This window comes from Danaus plexippus, chromosome 5 (genome assembly GCF_018135715.1).
Source record: "Danaus plexippus chromosome 5, MEX_DaPlex, whole genome shotgun sequence".
NCBI lineage: Eukaryota > Metazoa > Arthropoda > Insecta > Lepidoptera > Nymphalidae > Danaus > Danaus plexippus.
In genome coordinates, this window is record NC_083539.1 from 270,251 (window position 1) to 290,836 (window position 20,586).

General features: G+C 31.8%; 5 protein-coding genes across 6 annotated transcripts in view; 3 read left to right on the plus strand and 2 right to left on the minus strand.

Moving 5' to 3' along the window:
* LOC116769217 (uncharacterized) overlaps positions 1–20,586 on the minus strand; it is a 324,623-nt gene that overhangs the window by 52,108 nt on the left and 251,929 nt on the right. The window lies entirely within an intron of this gene.
* The window catches only part of LOC116769126 (neuropeptide SIFamide receptor), a 55,278-nt gene continuing 36,017 nt past the window's right edge, over positions 1,326–20,586 (minus strand). The window contains exon 3 of the mRNA XM_032660152.2: positions 1,326–2,703. Within this exon, the coding sequence (XP_032516043.1) occupies positions 1,938–2,703 (766 nt within the window). The 3' untranslated portion in view covers positions 1,326–1,937. The remainder of the gene's footprint in view (positions 2,704–20,586) is intronic.
* On the plus strand, positions 8,387–9,337 carry LOC116769127 (uncharacterized). Its single transcript, XM_032660153.2, has 2 exons — positions 8,387–8,480; positions 8,795–9,337. The coding sequence occupies exons 1-2, from the start codon at positions 8,469–8,471 to the stop codon at positions 9,269–9,271; spliced, it is 489 nt and encodes a 162-aa protein (XP_032516044.2). The 5' UTR covers positions 8,387–8,468; the 3' UTR covers positions 9,272–9,337.
* LOC133320806 (pupal cuticle protein C1B-like) lies at positions 12,608–14,092 on the plus strand. The gene is made up of 2 exons (XM_061529487.1): positions 12,608–12,670; positions 13,561–14,092. The coding sequence occupies exons 1-2, from the start codon at positions 12,659–12,661 to the stop codon at positions 14,014–14,016; spliced, it is 468 nt and encodes a 155-aa protein (XP_061385471.1). The 5' UTR covers positions 12,608–12,658; the 3' UTR covers positions 14,017–14,092.
* On the plus strand, positions 17,696–18,577 carry LOC133320807 (A-kinase anchor protein 14-like). The gene is made up of 2 exons (XM_061529488.1): positions 17,696–17,724; positions 18,089–18,577. The coding sequence occupies exons 1-2, from the start codon at positions 17,704–17,706 to the stop codon at positions 18,365–18,367; spliced, it is 300 nt and encodes a 99-aa protein (XP_061385472.1). The 5' UTR covers positions 17,696–17,703; the 3' UTR covers positions 18,368–18,577.

A 20,586-nucleotide genomic window follows, 5' to 3' on the forward strand; every position in this document is an offset into this window, starting at 1 on the left:
TTCATTAATTACAATAAGAATATTAAATTGTCAATCCTTACAAGCTAACACCAAACACAGCAAATAAAACAAGCAATGTACATCCGGCCACTGTAAAAGAACAAGACTGTAAAAACATTTCACTACGGATATATTAATAATATTATTTACATGGAATTCATGTACAAATATACAACATTTATATTCCACTATAAATTTGGATTTCATGAAAAGTACAAAACTAGAAAGGTTTTTCCATCAGTGAGATAACGTTACCGTTGCGTTCTTTCTCAGAACAAATCAATGTTGCGGGCTAAAGTTAAGCTTTACAAATACAAAAATAGCTGAATTCGTTTCCATTATCACCTATGACATCCTTTACAAGGATCAATGCTGCCAAGCATCAGTCTTGCACGCGACTATGTCTGATAGCATGAAACCTAACGCTGGAGAAAGCTCATTACCGTCTATATTCTAATTATAAATAAAAGATAAACAACAGGAAACATCCAAACGCGATATTTTTATGATATTTTTTGTTTATAACCAAAACACGATTCTCCTGGCAGCAAGCTTTTCCAGATGATTATTTCTAAGAAAGGCAAAACGAAACTATATAACTCCGTCATTGCAATTTCACTTCCCTAGTAGAAAAATACAATTCTTTTGAAGATATTTTTTTCTAAATTTTTTCTATTCTTTTTTTTGTGCAGTTACTTCCTAATTTCATTACAAGTCATTTAACGAGTACTATCAAACAGTCCGTTACAACGTCAAACATGAAAACGTGTAAATATACATACATTTGATTACGTCTTATTATAATAATATCATTATTAATATCTTAAGCTAAAATCCTTATGTCTTCAACATTTGTGCATTCGAAGCGGCTATTCACCTGTAACAGGCGTTAAGTAAAAAACCATAAAATAAATAATAACATACATTATAAAACTCTTTTTTTTTATTTCTTATCGTTTTTTTATTTAAATTTATATTACTTGTCTTATAATATAAGGTTACAATGTTAAAACAAGTATTCTTAAAATATTAGGTATTAATTTTCTAAAATGGTTTTTGTGCGCTCAACGAAATGTAAAAAATATTCAATCCCTTTATAAAAATATTTTTAAACTGTTACTACTACTACTAGAATTTTAGTCTAATGAAGTAATGAAGTGTATTTCATATTAAACTATAAAACAGTCCGTTAACGTTTCTTCTTCTAGTTCCAGTAAGTAGTTCACAGCTTGTTGACGTTTCATTTGACGAGGAACAATATTTTTAAGAATAATTTTGTTTTGTATTTCTGAAGGTTATTATTAAATATTATAATGTCTACATTAATAATGAAATATCTAAAAATTATAAAGCATATTTATCTATGAATTCTGTATTTTTGTACTGAAATATTCACAATTACTTATTCTATATTTGTTATATTTTTCATTTTTTATAAAACAGTTAAGGCTATCTAATTTACAAATCCTTATTCGCCTTTAAATCAAAAATTTGTTAACGATTATAAAAATGGCTGATCATAATAATTGGATTACTATATACTCGAATATATTCATGGTCCATGACACAAAATAAACAAAAACGGTGATTTAAAACTTCTACATACTTAATTATCATTAGTGCACTGTGTGCGTGTTCTCTCCATAGTTATTTGTTCCTTTCTGTCTAAATCCGTAACAACGTTTTAATATATTATTTATATGCATTACCATTTATTATACCACATGCATTATTAAACTTATTACATATACGAGTATTATCGGATAGTCACATTTTAATAAATGCACAAGACAACATCAAACTGGTAACTCAAAATTCAAGCGGTAAAGTCTTCCTAATCCTGGATATGCTGATACACGCCTCGCCTGTCTTCGAGCCAGAGGACGCGAGCCTTGTTGGCCGATGAAAATTAGCTCCCGTTATTATAGCTGGAACACTTAGACTCCAGTGTGATTGAAGATAAAAGAAACTGCGTTTTTATCAACCGGTGGTGACCTGCGTGTCATGGACGCGTGATTGTTATTGTAGTGCCAGGACTTCCTCGTCGACGTACTTGATGATTGCAAAGCGATAGTTTCGTAGTAACGCAGACGGCCGCAGCATTTCCTACTCTTTATGATGGCAACAAAACCCTTCCTGTATTTTTTGTTGAAAAATGCATAAAGAATGGGATTTATGCAAGAATTTGACGCTCCTAGCCATTGAGCTAGAGGAGTAACCACGGGAAACATTTCTTCTTCCCATTTTTGAACGGGTCCACCTAACTTAATCCTTGCAAAAATTAGATACAGAGGAAACCAGGATAATACGAAAAGTATGACAACAGCGACTAGCATTTTAACAACTTTGACCTTAGATTTCTGTTGCATGCGTTCCATTTGAGCATCTTGAGTGTCAGTAGGGATAGACCTTCTCCAAACTTTTATCCAAATTAGAATATAGCACATGGTTATAAGAACCATCGGCAAAATATAACAGAATATGAGATTTCCGATCACAAAATAAAGGACTTCACTGATAGGATTAGGCCAGACATCTAGACAGAGGCGGACGTGTGGATTGTCGTCAAAAACCACCACCAAGTCGAAGAAGATGACCCAAGGAGCTGTGACGAGAATAGCGAGAATCCATATAAAGACGATCATCATCCTTGCTCGGCGTTTGGTGATCTGGCACTTCAGAGGCCACCAGATGGCGAGGAATCTGAAACAATTGAATAAATGATCAATATTCAAACCATAACTACTTATTTATAACTGGCCAAGATTATTTATACAACATTCCTTTTAAGACTATGAATGGGCTATTAAGGTCCTGTAAATGAATTACTGTTTTGTGAATAAAAAGGACACGGTTTGAGATTTGCTTATAATTTATATAATGAAACCTTTAAAATGGGCGTCTCTTAGGATGAGTTCATTAGATTTTTATGAATATCGGTTAAGTTTCATTACCTAAATTACTGCATACAATGTATACTACTTGAATATATCGTTGGTCTAAACATATTACCGCTATTTAAGTAGTTTCACAATGCTTCACAACAGCGTTTTAATATCCGCAGATACCCAATTGCGTTATATTGAATTGTAATACGATAGTAACTTATTCCCTAAAGAAAGTAATAAGATTTATTATTTAAATGTTAATTTATAATCTGTGTTCAACGAAAGTTTTTAGAAAACATTATTAACAAGTTTAATATGTAACAGGAGAATAATAGCTTTTTATATCCAAGCAACACCAGACAACAATAGTAATATGTTCTAAATAAATTTTGTACGTATTTAATTACCATATATAAATCTCAGTTAACTTTTTCTTCCTGCAGTTGCAAGGAAGATTAAGCTAGTAAATTTCCTGAAATCGACTTAAAAGCGATATTGCTTGGAAAAAGTTCACTTGAGCGCTAACGATTAATACAGTCTGGGAGTAATGGGTTTGGGCGAAAAACAAGGAAGCCGCTATTAGGAGGCAAATGGAATGCTAGCAGATTTAGTTCCATTATAAATTTGGAAAGGTTTTATGGGTCTCAAATCTCAAGCTAATCATCTCAACGTTTACTACTCTAGTCAAGGTCCAAATTCTACTATTGAAAACTTGTAAAAATATCCACAGAGACCATGTTCAACACTGAAATATAATTTCGGTTTTTCTAAGACTTTCAAAGTTATTCGAAGTTGTTAATATTTGGGTGTTATGAGATAAATATAACAATCTTTTTAATTAACTCATACTATTTCCTATACAGAAATAGTATTATAAGTTAAAGCATAAGGGTTAAGCGATTAAGTTAAATTGAAACTTCCTAGTCACAACCTATTAGGTACACCGATGTGTAATACGGTGTGACTAGGACGATTATACACAAGATTATTCTTGTTTATAACATTTTTATTCTTACTATTCTTTTACTGTTCCTACTATGTGACATAAGTAATAACTGTATTTCACAAATGTTCGGAGACTAACAGGTGACGTACAGTTACAAGTTTTCTTACTTTTGTTTTATTTATATAAAATCCAATTTCTTGTAATAACTCTCAGTTGCTATTTGCGTCCTTAGTATTATAGTAAAGGCAATTTACAGAATAGGCTGAATGTATTTCTATTGTATCTATTAATACGTATCGACACTTGGCGTCAATAGACATGACAGCTAATAAAAGCTTTCAACTAAAGACAAAGTTGTACAAAAGCCTATAGGCTTCTGGCTCGCTAGACCGGTTTCATTTAATAAATGACCGGAGCCCGACTGAGATCACACACAGATCCAGTCTAATCAATCTTATAGATTTAATTTTCATGCCATATTTTACAGCACGACTTATCAGACACAGTTTATCTAAAATGTTTGAGTCCTTGTTTACGATTTGATTTACCTTCAAATGACATAATTAATATATTCAACTGTCGCTTATCAATCGATATTTTTTGTTTAATGTTTGAAACTAGGCCAATATCGGCGCATGTCAGTTGTCATACACATTACGACGGTTCGAACTCCGAGGACGGAAGTGAACAAAGATTATTATTGATTAATTTTTAAGTAATTTGAAAATTCATTAAAAAATAACGAGTTAATCATGTGACAACGCGAAATCCTGCTTTCGTCATTTCATGTTGTTTTCCGAAGATCAGAAAAAGCTTCCAAAAATAGTATCCTTCGAAGTGACGGAATGATAAATGACGGTCGTATTGTTGGCCGGTCGACTATGGAACTGCATTTTATTAGAAGCTTTTGTTTTAGGGGGTCGTTGAACTTTGATTTATTCTATACATCGATCGCAATTCCCTATTGGTCTTATGATGTTCAATTATAATATTAGAATATCATCTGTGTAGCGTCACTCTCACGAGCTTCTATCCGCAGGAGAGATTCCGTAACATTATTAAATTTTCCAGTCCGTTATACTTCCTCTTATCAAATTATGGTATAACTCAACGTTACCTCCATTCACTAACAGCTCATGTTTGTATTAATTATAGATAAGTGACCTTGAAATATAAATGATATGATCACTGTCAATAAAATAAGAAGGAGTTCCAACAGGAAATTGGTATCAGGAAACAACGAACATAGCTTTACAAACGGACACTAACTGATAAGACTATGAGTATCTGTCGTTGACGAATCGAATTATAAATCATTCTTTGTCTTTACACTCCTCTCAATAAAAGTGAATAAGTACTCCAAGAGATATATATCGTAGATCTAATACTCAGTTGCAAAAAGAAACTATTGCCATCAAAATACAAAAGTAGTTCACGAGGTAAAGATTTCACCATGGAACAATTAATATACTCCATAAACAAAACTTTTCATAGCGACCCTTCGGAATTGTAACTGGCTTTAAAAAATATTTAAGTGTGAAGTTTACGAAAATAAAACAGGTAATAAATAAAATGACACCTATAGACGGAACAGTCTGGGTTGACAGGGTACTTTTGTAAAAACGACTTAAAAATGTATCCTTGAAGATATCGCAATATTATAAGGTTTATTAAATAACTCAAACTTTCCACTGTTCGGGACGACCTCTTGAAAGATTCGGGTTAAGCGTAGCCATAACTCACTCGCTCGAATAAATTACTTGAAAATGTGAAGAGTCAACGGTCAATTACCGCGCGGGTCCTATACGTTTATCATATTAATTTATGATCACACAAGAGCGGCTCCTTCATATCGACCCCTAACTTGCTCTATTTTACCATTTTTTGTGTAGAATATTAGCTCATTGCAATACTAATTGGTCATTGTTTCATCGTAAATAAAATAAACCCTTTCAAGATCTTCCAAAAAAATAATAATATGATTATCCTGGTCAACATCTTTTATTCCTTATTTGTATGTAACTCAGAAGATGTATTAAGAATGCCGAGTGTCTTGTGAAGTCAAACAGACAGGTTTAATTTGTTGTTACATGCATTTTATTCGAAATACCGAGTAATTATATCAATATTTTAATATTTCTCAATATTTTTAATTTTTTTTAAACTATGGCTTACATACTTACGATACCTAATAATTATGATGATACGTATATGTTATTCCAATGAGTTTTATACTCTGTGATATTTTTCAACACGTGTTTATGGAAATTCTCCATAAACTTAGTTCTTCATTAAAAAGGAAAGGTTACTACATAAATAAAATAAAAATAACGCCGCTACAATCAGACATAAAATATTTGTCGTTGAGTTTTATCGTCGGAGTCTCCTCGCAGCGCTGGTCCCCTCACAGATGGTATCAGGGCAATTCTTATTCGTTTTAATATCATTTTATTGAACTTAATTCATACTTTTAAACACTCATATTAAATTTTTGGCGCCTTTAAATTAGTTGTCATTACAACTTTGACGTTGGCATTGACATCAAAATGACATAATAATATATGCGAGCGGCGCAAAGGCATGAAGTCGTTTGAATCAACCTTAAGTTATGAAGTTAAGGTCTAAATTGGTGTGGGCGGATTCCTATTTGTTTGGTATCCTTACAGCTTCTGTTGCTTTTATTACGAGATGCAATCAGTTTGCTAATCGCGAGGAAGGCCAAGCCTTACAAAGAAAGTTGTAAGTTACGTTTATCAACTAGAACGAACATTAAACTTAAAAAACACTTACACGGCGAACAGTTTAAATACTTGAAGACATTTTTGCGTTACATTTAATAGTTTAAATTTATTGAAAATAATTGTTTTATTGTTGATATAATAAGGTATAAACAAAATAAAATGAAAAGCTGTGTTCGAGTTTATTAAAATAAAATTGTATATTTAATTAGAGCCTTAACCTGCATCACCGGGTCTTGTACCATATTGAATATATACGCATAAGATTGCCAGTGCAATGAATACTTCAATGATAATCATCCAAAAGCATTGAGATATGAAATGCTTTAAAGAGTCCGAATACTTTGATTGATTACAGTGTGCTGTCGGTCAGGGTCGATGCATTGAAAGAGATACACGCAAAAATATTTTTATAACCTAACCTATATACATATATATATAATAAAGTATTTATATTTTTTTAATAGTTATGGAGTATAATTTTTTAACAGTTATCGCAACAGAAATAATTTTGTTAACTTAAATACCAATTACAATATTATCAACGTTTAATAAAAAAGTAACAAAAAATAAATAATTATTATAATTGTACGAAGTATGCATCAGATATAATCTTAATTGACGATTTAAAATGCAACAATGACTACGAAAGACCATAAAAGCTGTGACGAAAATATGGATGAATAAAGAAAATATCGGAGGTCAACGAATGATTAATGCGTCTTCAAGGGATACCGATGATGTTAAATTAAATGATTAAACTTTCGAGGGCTCTTTAAGAGTTTAAATAACGTATGACGTCACCATATGACGTCACGCAATAAATAATATACAGTACAAAATAATTATGGGCATAAAATTACAGTGAACAATTTTTTGTTCTATTTTGATTTAAACATTATTTTTAATAAAATATAAAGACTCGTATGAAACTTCTTTAAGAGCGTGATAAATGTATATTTTTTTTATATAAGGTGTTACAACATCGATTGAGAGCGTTAAGTTGCCTGATAACCGTATTTTTGTCAAATTAAATGTCTTTTTGGCGGACGGTTTGTTTAAATTGCGTTAAATTACAGAAACCAAATAAAATTATTCACGAGCAGCCTTTTATGTTAGCCTTTTCAATCTAGATATAAATCTTTAAAGTGGTTTACATATATTTTATTTGCTCTTTATTTCAGAAAAATTTTAACTTAATTCAATTGTAATGTTTGTGTATAATAAAATAATTTATGAGTATTTCTTTTTTGTAAAATTGACCAAAGTTTGATTTCTGTCAAAGACTTGTTGTAACTTTATACATAAGACAGAAAATTATTTAATAAAATAATATACGAAAACTATGAAAACTCGAAAATATTATAAGTATATCAATTACATGTATAAAATATTTTTCTTCTGGAACTTCTTTCGAAATGAAAGTTCACTGATTTGTTTACTAAACAAAGCGTTAACTTTTTTTCATTAAATTTCAATATTTTATTCAAGAACTTACAAAAAAGAGCCTCTCGGAGGCTCTTCAAGAAAAAAACAAAAAGCCTCTCGGATGTGCGCTGTAACTTAATATTTGATGGCATTCCTTAAACAGTAAGATTGATGTTACTTATCATATAACTTATACGTCCTGGAGATTTTCGTAATGTGTTTAGTTACTTTCTTGATTGATTAAACAAGATATGTTACTTGGGAGGGGGGGGGGGGGGAGACCCGCGGGCAAAAACATATCTCCATCAATACCAAGGCTCAAAGATCCTGTCAAATGACGAAATCAAAATTAACGAAGGTGATTTTTTATCAGAAGCGGTTTAACTGGGCCATTCAATAATAATGAACCGCATATAAAGGACCTCGGCCACTGCAGCTCATCAGTTGGTAACGAGACTTGTCCCCAAAATGAAAAACATCGTAAGTTATTTGGTCCACAAGAAATAACCAGTATTGAAATATTCTTAACTTGTAATATACATTGAGGCTATATATAAACAAAATATTATAAAATTATTGTTTCTATTAAAATAAAAATATTTCTAATAAATTAATATTCAAAGCAATTTATTTAACTTTGAAAGTATTAGATACGGTTATTAAATAATTTTTTTTTAACACAAAAGCCTTGAATAAATGATGTATTTGGAAACTAATAATAACAGAGTTGTTTTAGTGTGAAAGCTTTAATTCACTTGCTGGTTGTTTTATTTATTAAATACCATTAATTCCAGATCATCCTCTCTGCTGTGTTGGCGGTGACTGTTGCTGCACCGACCAACGATTACAACTCCTATGTACCATTATCAAAATCTACATTTACATCGAGCAGTCAGGCTGTGGACCATGGTAGCACCCATGTGCTGCACCCGGTGCTCCCCCTGGCTAAATCGACCCTCACCCACAGCACCCACTCGGTCGATCATGGCAGTACTCACATACTTCACGCCCCACTTATCATGCATGACGTCGAATACCATGTCCCACTAGCGAAAACCACAGTCACGAAGAGCAACCAAGTCGTGGACCATGGCAGTTCCGCACTCATCCACGCTCCCATACTTCATACTCATGTAGCGCACGCACCAGTCTACCTACATTCTGAACCCATCGTCTCCTACAGGACTCCGGATTCAGCCATCTCCCACCACAGCTCAACCGTCCACGAAACAGTTCCACTGGTCAACTCCTACTATGCCTTCCACCACTAATGTTATCTAAGTTTAATTTTATTTATTATGATTTAATATTTTTCAATATATTTTTTAAATAATTAATTTATATTTTTATTTGAACCCAAAAAAAATATTATCTGTAACAATGTAAAACGTTTTGGACTGAAATGAAAAATCTATTGCCTAAACTCCCTCGTATACGAAATGGTGAGAAATTTTCATCGGAAAACCAGCAGGAACAAAGTTCAACAGAGTAGCGTCGAGTGCTTTCCGAGCGATATTCGAAATGTATTGTTCTATGTTACGAGATTCGTTTGTCTCAACATGAAGCTAACTCACGAGCCTTTTTCAAGTCGAACAGATACAGTTCATAGTTTAAGAAATAGTTGCTTTGCGATCGTCGATGAAGATAATTCCGTACATTTGACATACAACTTGATCTTTATTCTAAAAGAGTTTTAACACCGATGCAGATAAGATCTGACCAGATAATCTAAAACAATATTTTGTTTCACAACACAAATTTGATTTGGTCGAATAATGTAAAAGCATTACGAAATTTAGTCATTGTGTGAATATTGAAAGACACAGCGTGTAGCTCGTTTACACGACACAATGAAGATTGAATTTTGAGCTAAAGGTAAATCATTAGATTAAAGAAAAAAAACTATGGAGTAACATAAAATTAAAAAGTATTTTCAACACAGAATAAACATTAGTGTCTTATAAACGTTTTTATCTCCCTAACATCTCGCGTGTCGGTTGCATAATACTTTATTGAGCAATGTAAAGTTGCTCTGCGCAATAAAAATAATTACATATAATTATCTTATGATAGACCCACCGCGAGCCATTCATCATTTTTATAAACAAATATTTCACGTCCAGTTTGTTTAAGACAATTTATAGTAACCTTCCAACCTGTTTTTGAGTTAATCGACTAATTTGCCTCTGAAATTCTTTAAGTTATTTTTTGTTATATTACATAGAAGGTACTTTTTAAATATTTTAGTATTTTATGCGGTAAATTTTTATTGTTATCCAAAATAATCTGATGGAAATCACAATCTTTGACTGAGTTATCTTTACAGGTAGAGACGAACTTCGCCAGACCTGACGTTGTTTCTGAACATATTTTCGTCAAAAGCATATTTTAATATTAATTTTCGTATTAAACTATTCCTATAGTTAAGCCACACCTTTTATCAAACTTAAATGTAAGAGGAAAGTGTTTATTTTATGGACGTCGTAAATTTTATATCAAATAAATTTATTTTCATATTCAAAATTGAGTCATTGACAGAAATGAAAGGTTTTCAAAACTAATTGATATTTACAATGTCCAGTGACCGGCTCCGAGCGCTGTATATGGTACATACGAGAAAGAGTTTCTTAATCAAATTATATGATAAAATCTTTCTTTAAAAATGTATATTTAATATATCCATAAACATAATTAATTTTTATTACTCCGATCTGTCAATAATCTTTACTTTATCTGTGACAAATTAAATTCGCCACAAAAACATGATTGTTATAAGATGGGAGTTCTTTTTTTGAAAAATATATTGTCATAAAAGTTATTCAATGGTTATATTTTTAAGTTAACTGTTACAAAACGTTTCCTTTAATGTTCTCAAACAGTTAGTAGTATCTCAAACGCGATAGTAACATGCGAAAGTGTAATCATTATGAAACAGCGAGTCCTTCTATTGCGATATCACTTTGCCTTATTTGTTTTGTTATATTCAACCATTAAATAAATAATCATCTATATAGATATTCTTCATTAGTTTTTAAAGTATTATAGGGTTATGAAAACAGCACGTGAAGTTCCGAGTTCATTGAAGGTACTTCATGTGATACAATGTAAAAACAATCTTATCACAGAAGTCATAAAAGTCTTAAATAAACAAATCTAATATATTATCAGTATATTTTTATAATTATATTACACGGTAAGCATTTCAGTATAACATACTTTATACAAGTCAAGTCCTCTTCGTTAACGCTAAATGATTTGGAATTGTTCGAAAGATATTCAAAGAAAATTTAAATCAGACTTCAATGAAAAATATTGGATTTATTGTCAACATATTTAAGATTCAGGTTGCTTTAAATTCCAATATATTATTTTTTATAAATGACAGGAAAATAGGCTTTTACAAAATATTTTATTGACCTGCCTTTTTTTTTTTGGAAAATTTTGATGATTGAAATATATAAATTTATCTACATATTTCAAGAATTAAAAAAATATATTTTCGTGACTCTGATGTAAGATAGATAGCTTTTCATCGCGCGATTGATTGATTGATTTACAGTTAAAAAAACAATAATTGAAAACAAATAATAAAGATGAATCAGTTTGAAAATATATTGAAGAGAAATGTGTCATTAAAAAATGTTGATCTGTGAGTCTCCGTGTTTATGATAAAATAGTACTGAAAACTATGAAATTATCTCAAGGCATCTTCAATAGCTGGAAAGTTGAAATTGAAACTCACTTATGTCGGAAATAAAAACAAAATCAATAAATTTCATAGTTTACAAATCCATAATGATTTTAATATCAGTGAGGTAGGTCAAGGACTACACATTTTTTATGTTTATTTCACTTTCATGAAACGGTGGATGAAAGTAGTTTATGAAACTGGATTATTATAATTATTGTATCGCTTCTGGAAACGGAATGAGGATAACAAAATGTTTACTCTACAAGCTTGGAAATTGTAAATGTGGTTGGTTACGTAACATATTTTAGTTAGTGATATTCATTTTGTTATTCGATACATCAAAATTTTCCCTAACCGAAGCCCGTAGAGTCGCCGGTACCAACATTTCTAATTTATTTCACCGCACCGAGCGTTGCGTAATTTCAACTTGACAGAGTGAACTTGGCATCAGCCTGCTTGGACAAGATCTTGTTTACATTTATGTATTTATAAATCCCGCCATGTAATACTTAAAAAAATATATGCGGAACTACTAAAATTAAGACCGATATGGATGCGGCATAACTGAAAAATCGATTGATACCTTGCAAGAAAAAAATTAAATGAAAAGTGTATCATATAAATGTTTAAATAAATAATAAACCTCATTAATCATAAATATTTTTTCAAATACTATATAAAATGAAAAAAAAATCCTTAGCAACAATTGTTATTTTAATTAACACTTATAAATCGAATGTAGAAAAAATTAGTCATAATAATAAGGTATACTGTTAGCACGTTAATGCCACATCCAAAGAAGCTTTGTTTTCACATATCCCAAAATTTTGAAGTACAAGTCAACTCTCATTGTGCAGTTTCGGCAGCCGGTATAAATACGGGCGACCGCCGTCCGATTGTTAGACAATTCGGCAAGTTTGACTTGACAACATCTACCCAGCACCAACCAACCCAAACTATCATCAACATGCAGAGATTCGTAAGTGTTTTGACATTGGAACAAACTAACCAAAATCAAAAGCTAAACGAAAATGCGATCAAAGATACTAGATTAATCTTGATACAATAGATCGCCTTAAACAATATCTTGACCACATTTGGGCTCTGTGCTCGCCCTACATCGTGTTACCGTCGGTTAATATTTCGGTACATGTAATGAGGGCATCAAATTTTCAATAAGTATCAAATCAAAGTTCACACTCACATACATTATTGTATTCGTGTCACTTATGACATTTCGCTGACCTTTCAGTTACTGGTCACACTCAAGTGTAACAACTCTATTTTTGTACCTCAATAATTATTCCATTCTGTTTCATTAACTGTCAGCGCACATGGTGACAATTGAAGTTTAACTATTTGTTAGTTCACGTGTGCAATATAATTGACATCACTTATATTAGGCTGTTTAAATTTTTAAACTTAATTTTATTTTCATTTACAGAAATTCTTTGCTATAAAATAATATAAGTCATGGATGTAATATTTCTTAGTGAATTATCTTCATTTGATCTGATTCACGACTTAGTTTACGGTCTATTAAAACGTGCCAACGTAAATCGCCTTTATACATTTAAATCGAATTTTATGTTCAAATGTTTTTTTTATACCTTTGGTCTTAATCTTATTTATACCTTGATATATCTTATATTCAGTGAAAAACTAATCATATCGTATAATATTTAAAATCTACGAGTTGTATCTTAAAAACATCGGCGAAGAGTTTGGATGTCACTGATCACGGCCAAATAAATTTAATTTCCATTACATGATTACACGAGAGACTGAATTCATCAACATGTCACCTCATCATTTTCAATGCGTTGAGGTGGAAATACATCAGTTTCTAATATGTATTAATTTTTGCAGATCGTATTCGTATCTTTCCTGGCTTGCGCCGCGGCCGCCCCTGGTCTCTTGGTGGCGCACGCCTCCCCTGTGGTGGCTTCAGTCCACGCGGTTCCCGTCGTCGGATCAAAGACGACCATCACAAAGAGCAGTCAGGTTGTGAACCACGGATCGCCCGTGGTCCACGCCGTCCACACTCCTGTGGTTGCAGCCGTCCCTGTTGTGAAAGCCGCCGTAGTTGCTCCAGTGGTTCACGCCGTACACGCTGCCCCAGTGGTTCACGCCGTACACGCTGCCCCAGTGGTTCATGCTGTACACGCTGCCCCGGTTGTTCATGCTGTACACGCTGCTCCAGTAGTCCACGCTGTACACGCTGCCCCCGTCGTCGTAAAGACCGTTCCCTCAGCAGTGTCACACAGTAGCTCCGTCGTCAGTCACACCCCGATCAAAGCTCTCCCAGTTGTTGCCGTACACTAAGTTAATGTTTGTTTGATATATTACACGACCCCTTAGAATAAATTTTGTACCCATAAATATTTGTTATTGATTTTTTAATGTCAGCCTTGACGAATTCTTAACCTATCAATCGATCGGTAGAATTTTTAAACGTTTTTGGTTCCTTTTTAACATCAAATACATATCAATAATACTTTCACTAATGTCTAATTAAAATATAATATAACCGGAATGAAGATCTACGTCTTATAAGAACTGTTATGTGAGAATCAAAACATGCCCTTATCAAGGTAATTGGTTTCCAGCTAACACACTAACGCCCACTATTCTCAGAACTTGAACAGTATAAAAGAAACGCAGAATCTTTTAAAACGTAACATAATATACACATCAAAGTAATGAGTAATTATTAGTAAGTAGTTTTTTCTAAATATATAATTATAGTAATGACTGGTTTAATATTCTTAAATACGCAACCAAAAAAAAGACGAAAATTATCAAACAAATACAATTTAATTTAAAGATAAAACAATTAAATTAGAAGTTGTAATTACAATTTAACTAAAGAATCTTATTTATATATTTTGCAAAAATATAGAAAATATCTTCAATATCTAGAAAAAGATATAAGTCTTTTGACCTTTGCATATTTTCTAAATATTTCAATATTTTTTCAACAGTCTGAATATTTATGAGAGAAAAGCCTATGCAAACTGTATAAAACTCTACACGACACTTCACAAATCCTCATGTGGTCGTATTTCAGAGAGCCCACATACACTGAAACGGTTAGATCATTCCAGAAACTCATAATTTATAATAAAAAATACGAAATAAGAAAATATAGTTTACCGTATCGACACGAAAAAAGTGTGTTATTTACCCGATGGATAGATTAATACAATTGTAATGGAAACAAACTATTAACATCTATGGCATCCACGATAAATTTCAAGTGATAGCGAGAACACGTCACGCATAGTGCATGCGACACTTCTAGAATATAACCACTAAAAGTAATTGCATCACTTTAATGTAAAAAACCAGTAAACGGGGTAATTCAGTGTGAGTTTAAGAACATTCTATACCATATAAGCCTTGTCGAATATAAGACGAGTTGAAATGTGTTTATAAATTAAATGAAAATTGGTAGCAAAGCAATTCGTCAGTATTTTTAAGTATGTCTGTATTGTCTTGGATTGTAATATATTGAACATGTAAAGTTTGGTAACTAATGATCGGTATCACTACATTAATATGTAATTAAATTTTTAACTTCATTCGCCTTACGTGTTACATACATATATTGTAAAAAAATCCTCATAATAAGTTATCGCAAAGTATATCACTAAGTTAAAAATTGAAAATATAAAATGAAAATTCCTATACACGACCAGGTTTAAATTTGTAACCTCCGGAATAAGTAAGATGACCTAATATATACCATCTCTACCTCGATGTGACGGAGAAATACGTACATAGAGTGCTTAATTCAGCGACTCGAACCAGGACAAGATAGCTTAGTTCGTAAAGTAACTGGAACGCAATATTTCGGAGGTTGCTAGTTCGCATTCCGCTAGTGGCGTAATTTTTTTCATTATATTTAAAGTTTTATCGAGTACTAAGTCAATAATGCTTCAATATTACAAACATCCAAAAAGCTTCAATTGCAGCAAAGTATATTTCGATACAGAACTCATTTTATAAAAACGGGATCTCATTAATCTTGGGGCAGTTCATTCTGGTCCAGTCGGTAATGATTAAAGACTTAATCTGCAATCTGTTTACACTACGTTATATTTTCAGGTCGCTATTATTCTTTTTGTCTGCGCTGCACAGTGTACATCATTATCACAAATGGTATCTCATCACTTTACTCTCCATACTTTCATCATCCAACTACCAATATATCACCCGACATTCATCACCCCTCCCCTGTGTCAGATCGACACATGTTCATGGCGTATTTCTATAGTCCATCATTGGTATGAAATATAAAAACTAACGAAAATTGCGTAGCATGACTAGCCCAAACTTTATATATCAAAGAATGAGCCATTATTCCAAACAATGGTTTAACTTGCTTAACAAATCTATTCTCTCAAAACGCTAAAAGTATTTAGTCCTAGATATTTCTTTGTATTCAGTCTGTCCGTCCGTCTGTTTACTTTTCCAAGTTCTTATTTAATGTTTATATAAATTCATACCCGACATACATATTATTACTTTTTATAATTTTGTCCCTCTTTGTATTTCCTTTCATCGTTCCTGTTCATGATCGTACTCTTCACTCTACACCATACTTCGTGAACGTTATTGGTTGTTATCTCTATCAAATATTGTATTTTAATTGTCTAAAGTTATTTAGTATGTATTTATTTCTAAAATATGAGTAAAATTAATTTACAATTTCTATTGTTTCACTAAATTTTGTTAACAATGTTTGTTTTTTTTGTTTTATACCAGTGACCTAGATATTTATGTATTTAGGCTCTGAGGTATATCTTACGCTTATTAGCGATTCCCTTGGGTTGCAAAATATCCGACCTATTTTCCAAATTGAGTGAAAGCCTGAGATTTGGGGTAACGTTCAGATATAGTATAAAGTTCCGATTTATTAAAGTCCGAAGGTTTCACTCTGAATAACACGTAATAAAGTTCTCCCTTGTGGTCTGTTAAGTTAACTACTGACAAACAACCGAATTACTTCGTACGTATATTAAGATACATAATTAAAACATGCTCTTGCACTTCATTGTTTTCGCTAAGAGTTTCCTTTTAAAATGCTATAATTTTTGAAGCATATATATTTTCAAATAGCACCAACCTCAATAAGAAAAATGTAAAAAAAGTTCTTTGTTTTAAATCGTAGGTCAGATATTTGTCTCCATATATTGCGCCCTAGAGACCGCTATACGACCTTGCTTGTTGTAAGTAATACTTGCAAAGACTGTGATCGTTATCACACCTCACATCAACTCACCTTTTTATATTATATTATAATGAAAGTGATATAATTTCATAACTTTAAATATGTCGTAATGGTGACACGTTTAATTTTCATTTCGTATTTAAAACGTGTACATTTTCTTTCTATACAACTTACGTAAATATTATTTAAAATTATATTATTTTTTACGCAATTTTTTTTTTATCTGCAATCTAATTTTAAGGCATGTTGCTCTCATATAAATACTTATTCAATTAAATGTCCCGCTCATGATTCGTGACCGCATTACAGCAACCTTTGCGATGACATTGACTTTAGCAAGTGTGTCACCATGACAGTACCATCGTTAAACGCCATATAATGATGGATCCACAGGTCTATAATAATTATAAATATTTAACCGCTCCCTTATTATACAACCAGATATCCTTATACCACGAATGGTTGAATTCGTATGTTTGTATTTTAAGATTAATTCATTAAAAAGTATTTTTTTTTATTAATTGTTATTATTATATAACCCCAATTCCTTATCTTTTCAACATAATTTTAGATATACAGAACGACTTATAGTTTATTGCATGTTTTTAGGATTGCAATATTATAATGTCTTTATAATATAAAGACAACACTTTTTATAATAGTTCTTTAGCAAATAAAATATCCTGGCAAGTCTGATTCTTAATAGCTCTATGGTTTTTTAAGATTTATATAAACATCAGGTAAAACAGCTTGTTAATGTGAAGCCGCCTCTCAACATGCAACGACATCTTTTTATAGTAAGTAAAATAATTAAATTCATTAAGAGCTAATACAAAACTTCTTCTATTAAACACAGTTCTTAAACAAACTAATCATATTATTACTTTAAAACTGATCTCCACATAAGTTTTAATAATTTAATAACGTTCTTATATTTGTCCATAAAATTATGACAATTTCAAAATAAAAACATTTTTTTTATGTACAAACAGATATTGTAAATTTTTGTATATCTGTTTACAATTTTGAGAATAATCACTGGGATTCTACATAATAAGATTAATTTATTGAAATAGTATGGGACTTGCTGTCTTAGATACAGTTGAAAAGTCTTGATGAAAGTAATAGTAATTACGTAATAAATTATAATCATGTTTTCAGCTTTTGTCAGTGACTGTGCTGGCTTCAGCTGCACCAGTTCCTGGATACTTCCATGAGACAGTGCATGCACCACTAATCCACCCTGTGGTTCACGCACCCTTTATACACTCAGCGCCCATAGTGCATCACGCGCCCATAATACATTCGGCGCCCATAGTCCATCACGCGCCCATAATACATTCGGCGCCCATAGTACATCATTCCCTGCCAGTAGTCCATGGGGTGCATGCCCCCATCGTCAAATATAAGCTAAAGTCACATTACCATCTCTTCGGATAATGGAGTTATCACTGTCATTTTATTACTTTGTACAACTTATATAAGAAATTTTATTAATTTAATTATGTATATTACTTTCAAATAATAGTTTATATCTTTAAATTAACAAAGACTGTTTATTATTTTACAAAAGTAATAATTACAATTTGTTACCCATTTTTATATAATTCAATATTTTATGATGTTTTAATAAATAAGAAGTTCATTAGTGACTTTTGTTTTTTTAAACCTTTCCAAAAAATATTTATTTTTAAATTTAAATAACAAAACTCTTTCTATGAGTAAGTAATTCAATACAGCCGTTATCTCTTCAGTCGTAATGTATAAGTTATTTGGAGTGAACGAGACGTAAAAGCAATGAAAATGAGTACTTTTTAATTTATCTAAAATAATAATTATCGTTACAGACATTGTTTCAATTCCATTAAAATCTTAGTCAAAACTTTAATGACTAGTTTGAGATGAATGAATTAAAACCTCTTTTAACTAAATAAAATTAAACTGTAGTTAAATGAACTCCTCGTATAGAATCTAATAGGTATCCAATTCTGTAGCGGATATATCGGTTCAGACATTTAATCTGAGCGAACGATGAACACAGATGATATGAAAGCTGAGGAACAACAACTCCAGCGGCAAAACAGCGCATTAAATGTAACGACAATTTCAACTAAATAAGTTAAATCCGACTGTAAACAGGACTTTGAGATCATTATCAAGCGATATGCATTTCGAGCGTTAGACAGTTCGTTGGCCTCAAACAATTAGCAAAGTGTACGGCGCTTAATGGATACCTTTTAAATCCAATTAGGGGTGACGGTTTGAAATATTAGAATGGGAATTTCCTGTTATGAATATGAAGTTCGTGTGATTTACGCCAAGTCTGTCTACAACATTTAGATATACATCAATATTGTTCAAAACGTGACCTTAATGGGACAATGACACAGGCTGCTGCGTCAGGAAGTCAAGTATTCATTATTTGATAGTGTGAGCTTATTGCAGTAATTAGCTGCCTATAGATGTTTAGTTAATAAAATCTTCTACTGAAATAGGCCTTTAAATCTACTTTTTATATATATGACATGAAACTTCTCAGCATTCCATGCATTCATCGTGCGGATGCCGGGTCCATCGCGTTGCAGGGAGAGAAGCTTCAACAGTGCCTGGGACTTGCGACCCAGGCGTAGAATTAGAAGATCCCTATTTAATGAAAGTTAAACGCTCACCTCCACCGTCCAAGGTCCTATCTCTACCTAACCAAATTTTAAACGTACCTATCATGGCTGTCTTCGAGCAACGTTCTAAGAATAAATTGATGTTAGTTCTGAACAGGGCCAAGTGTTTTAGGAGGTTGTACAGAGATTTAGCTGTTATACCTCTCGCTCCCACTTCTACCGCTTATAACTTTACGACGAACCTATTCTTATATATAAATTTAAAACTGTCGTTAAGTTCCTAAAGGTTTCTGGAGTTGGTACATCATATAAGTGCTAATTAAAGATGGTAGTACTTATGAAATTGCTTCAAATTCTATCTATGTATAGCAAAAGGAACAACGGTAACTGTCTAAAAAGGTTTTAGTATAATACCAAACAAAAAACTTTTTATATTTTAGGAAAATAGTTTATACTCAGACAGAAACAAAATAATATACATTTTATTCAACTTTCTATAATCTGCACATTCCTTGAGTATTTTCTTAAAGAAACCTCAATGCAATTACCAATTTCATTAAACGTCTAGATGAAAGAAATCTGCTCTAGAAAAGTGAGAACACTTTATTAATTCTTGTATTTTTTTCTCAAACAGTTTAAATGAATTCATAATGTTTTTGATTTTCTTAAAACAAAAGCCCTCTGTCAATGATAAAATAGCTTAATATTTGTTTATTTTGACATCTGAATATGGAAATTGTGAAATATAATGTGCAACTAAAATCGTATGTAACTGAGATTAAGCTACAAGGTGATATGCTGGGTTTGGAATATTAGATGAGAATAAAATTGAATAGTACAAGTATAAAAATAATATAAACGCATTGATAGGAAGCGAAGTCTTGCAAAATGTCTTTGAACCAAAAGGTTTGCAATGTCAATTAATTCTTACTTCCTATAATTGTGCATCTTGTTACAAGGTGAAATTCTTGATTATATTCCTAATGAGGTAGTAATTAGGAAGTTTAGAGTTAACGTTAGACGAACCTTTGAAATAAAACG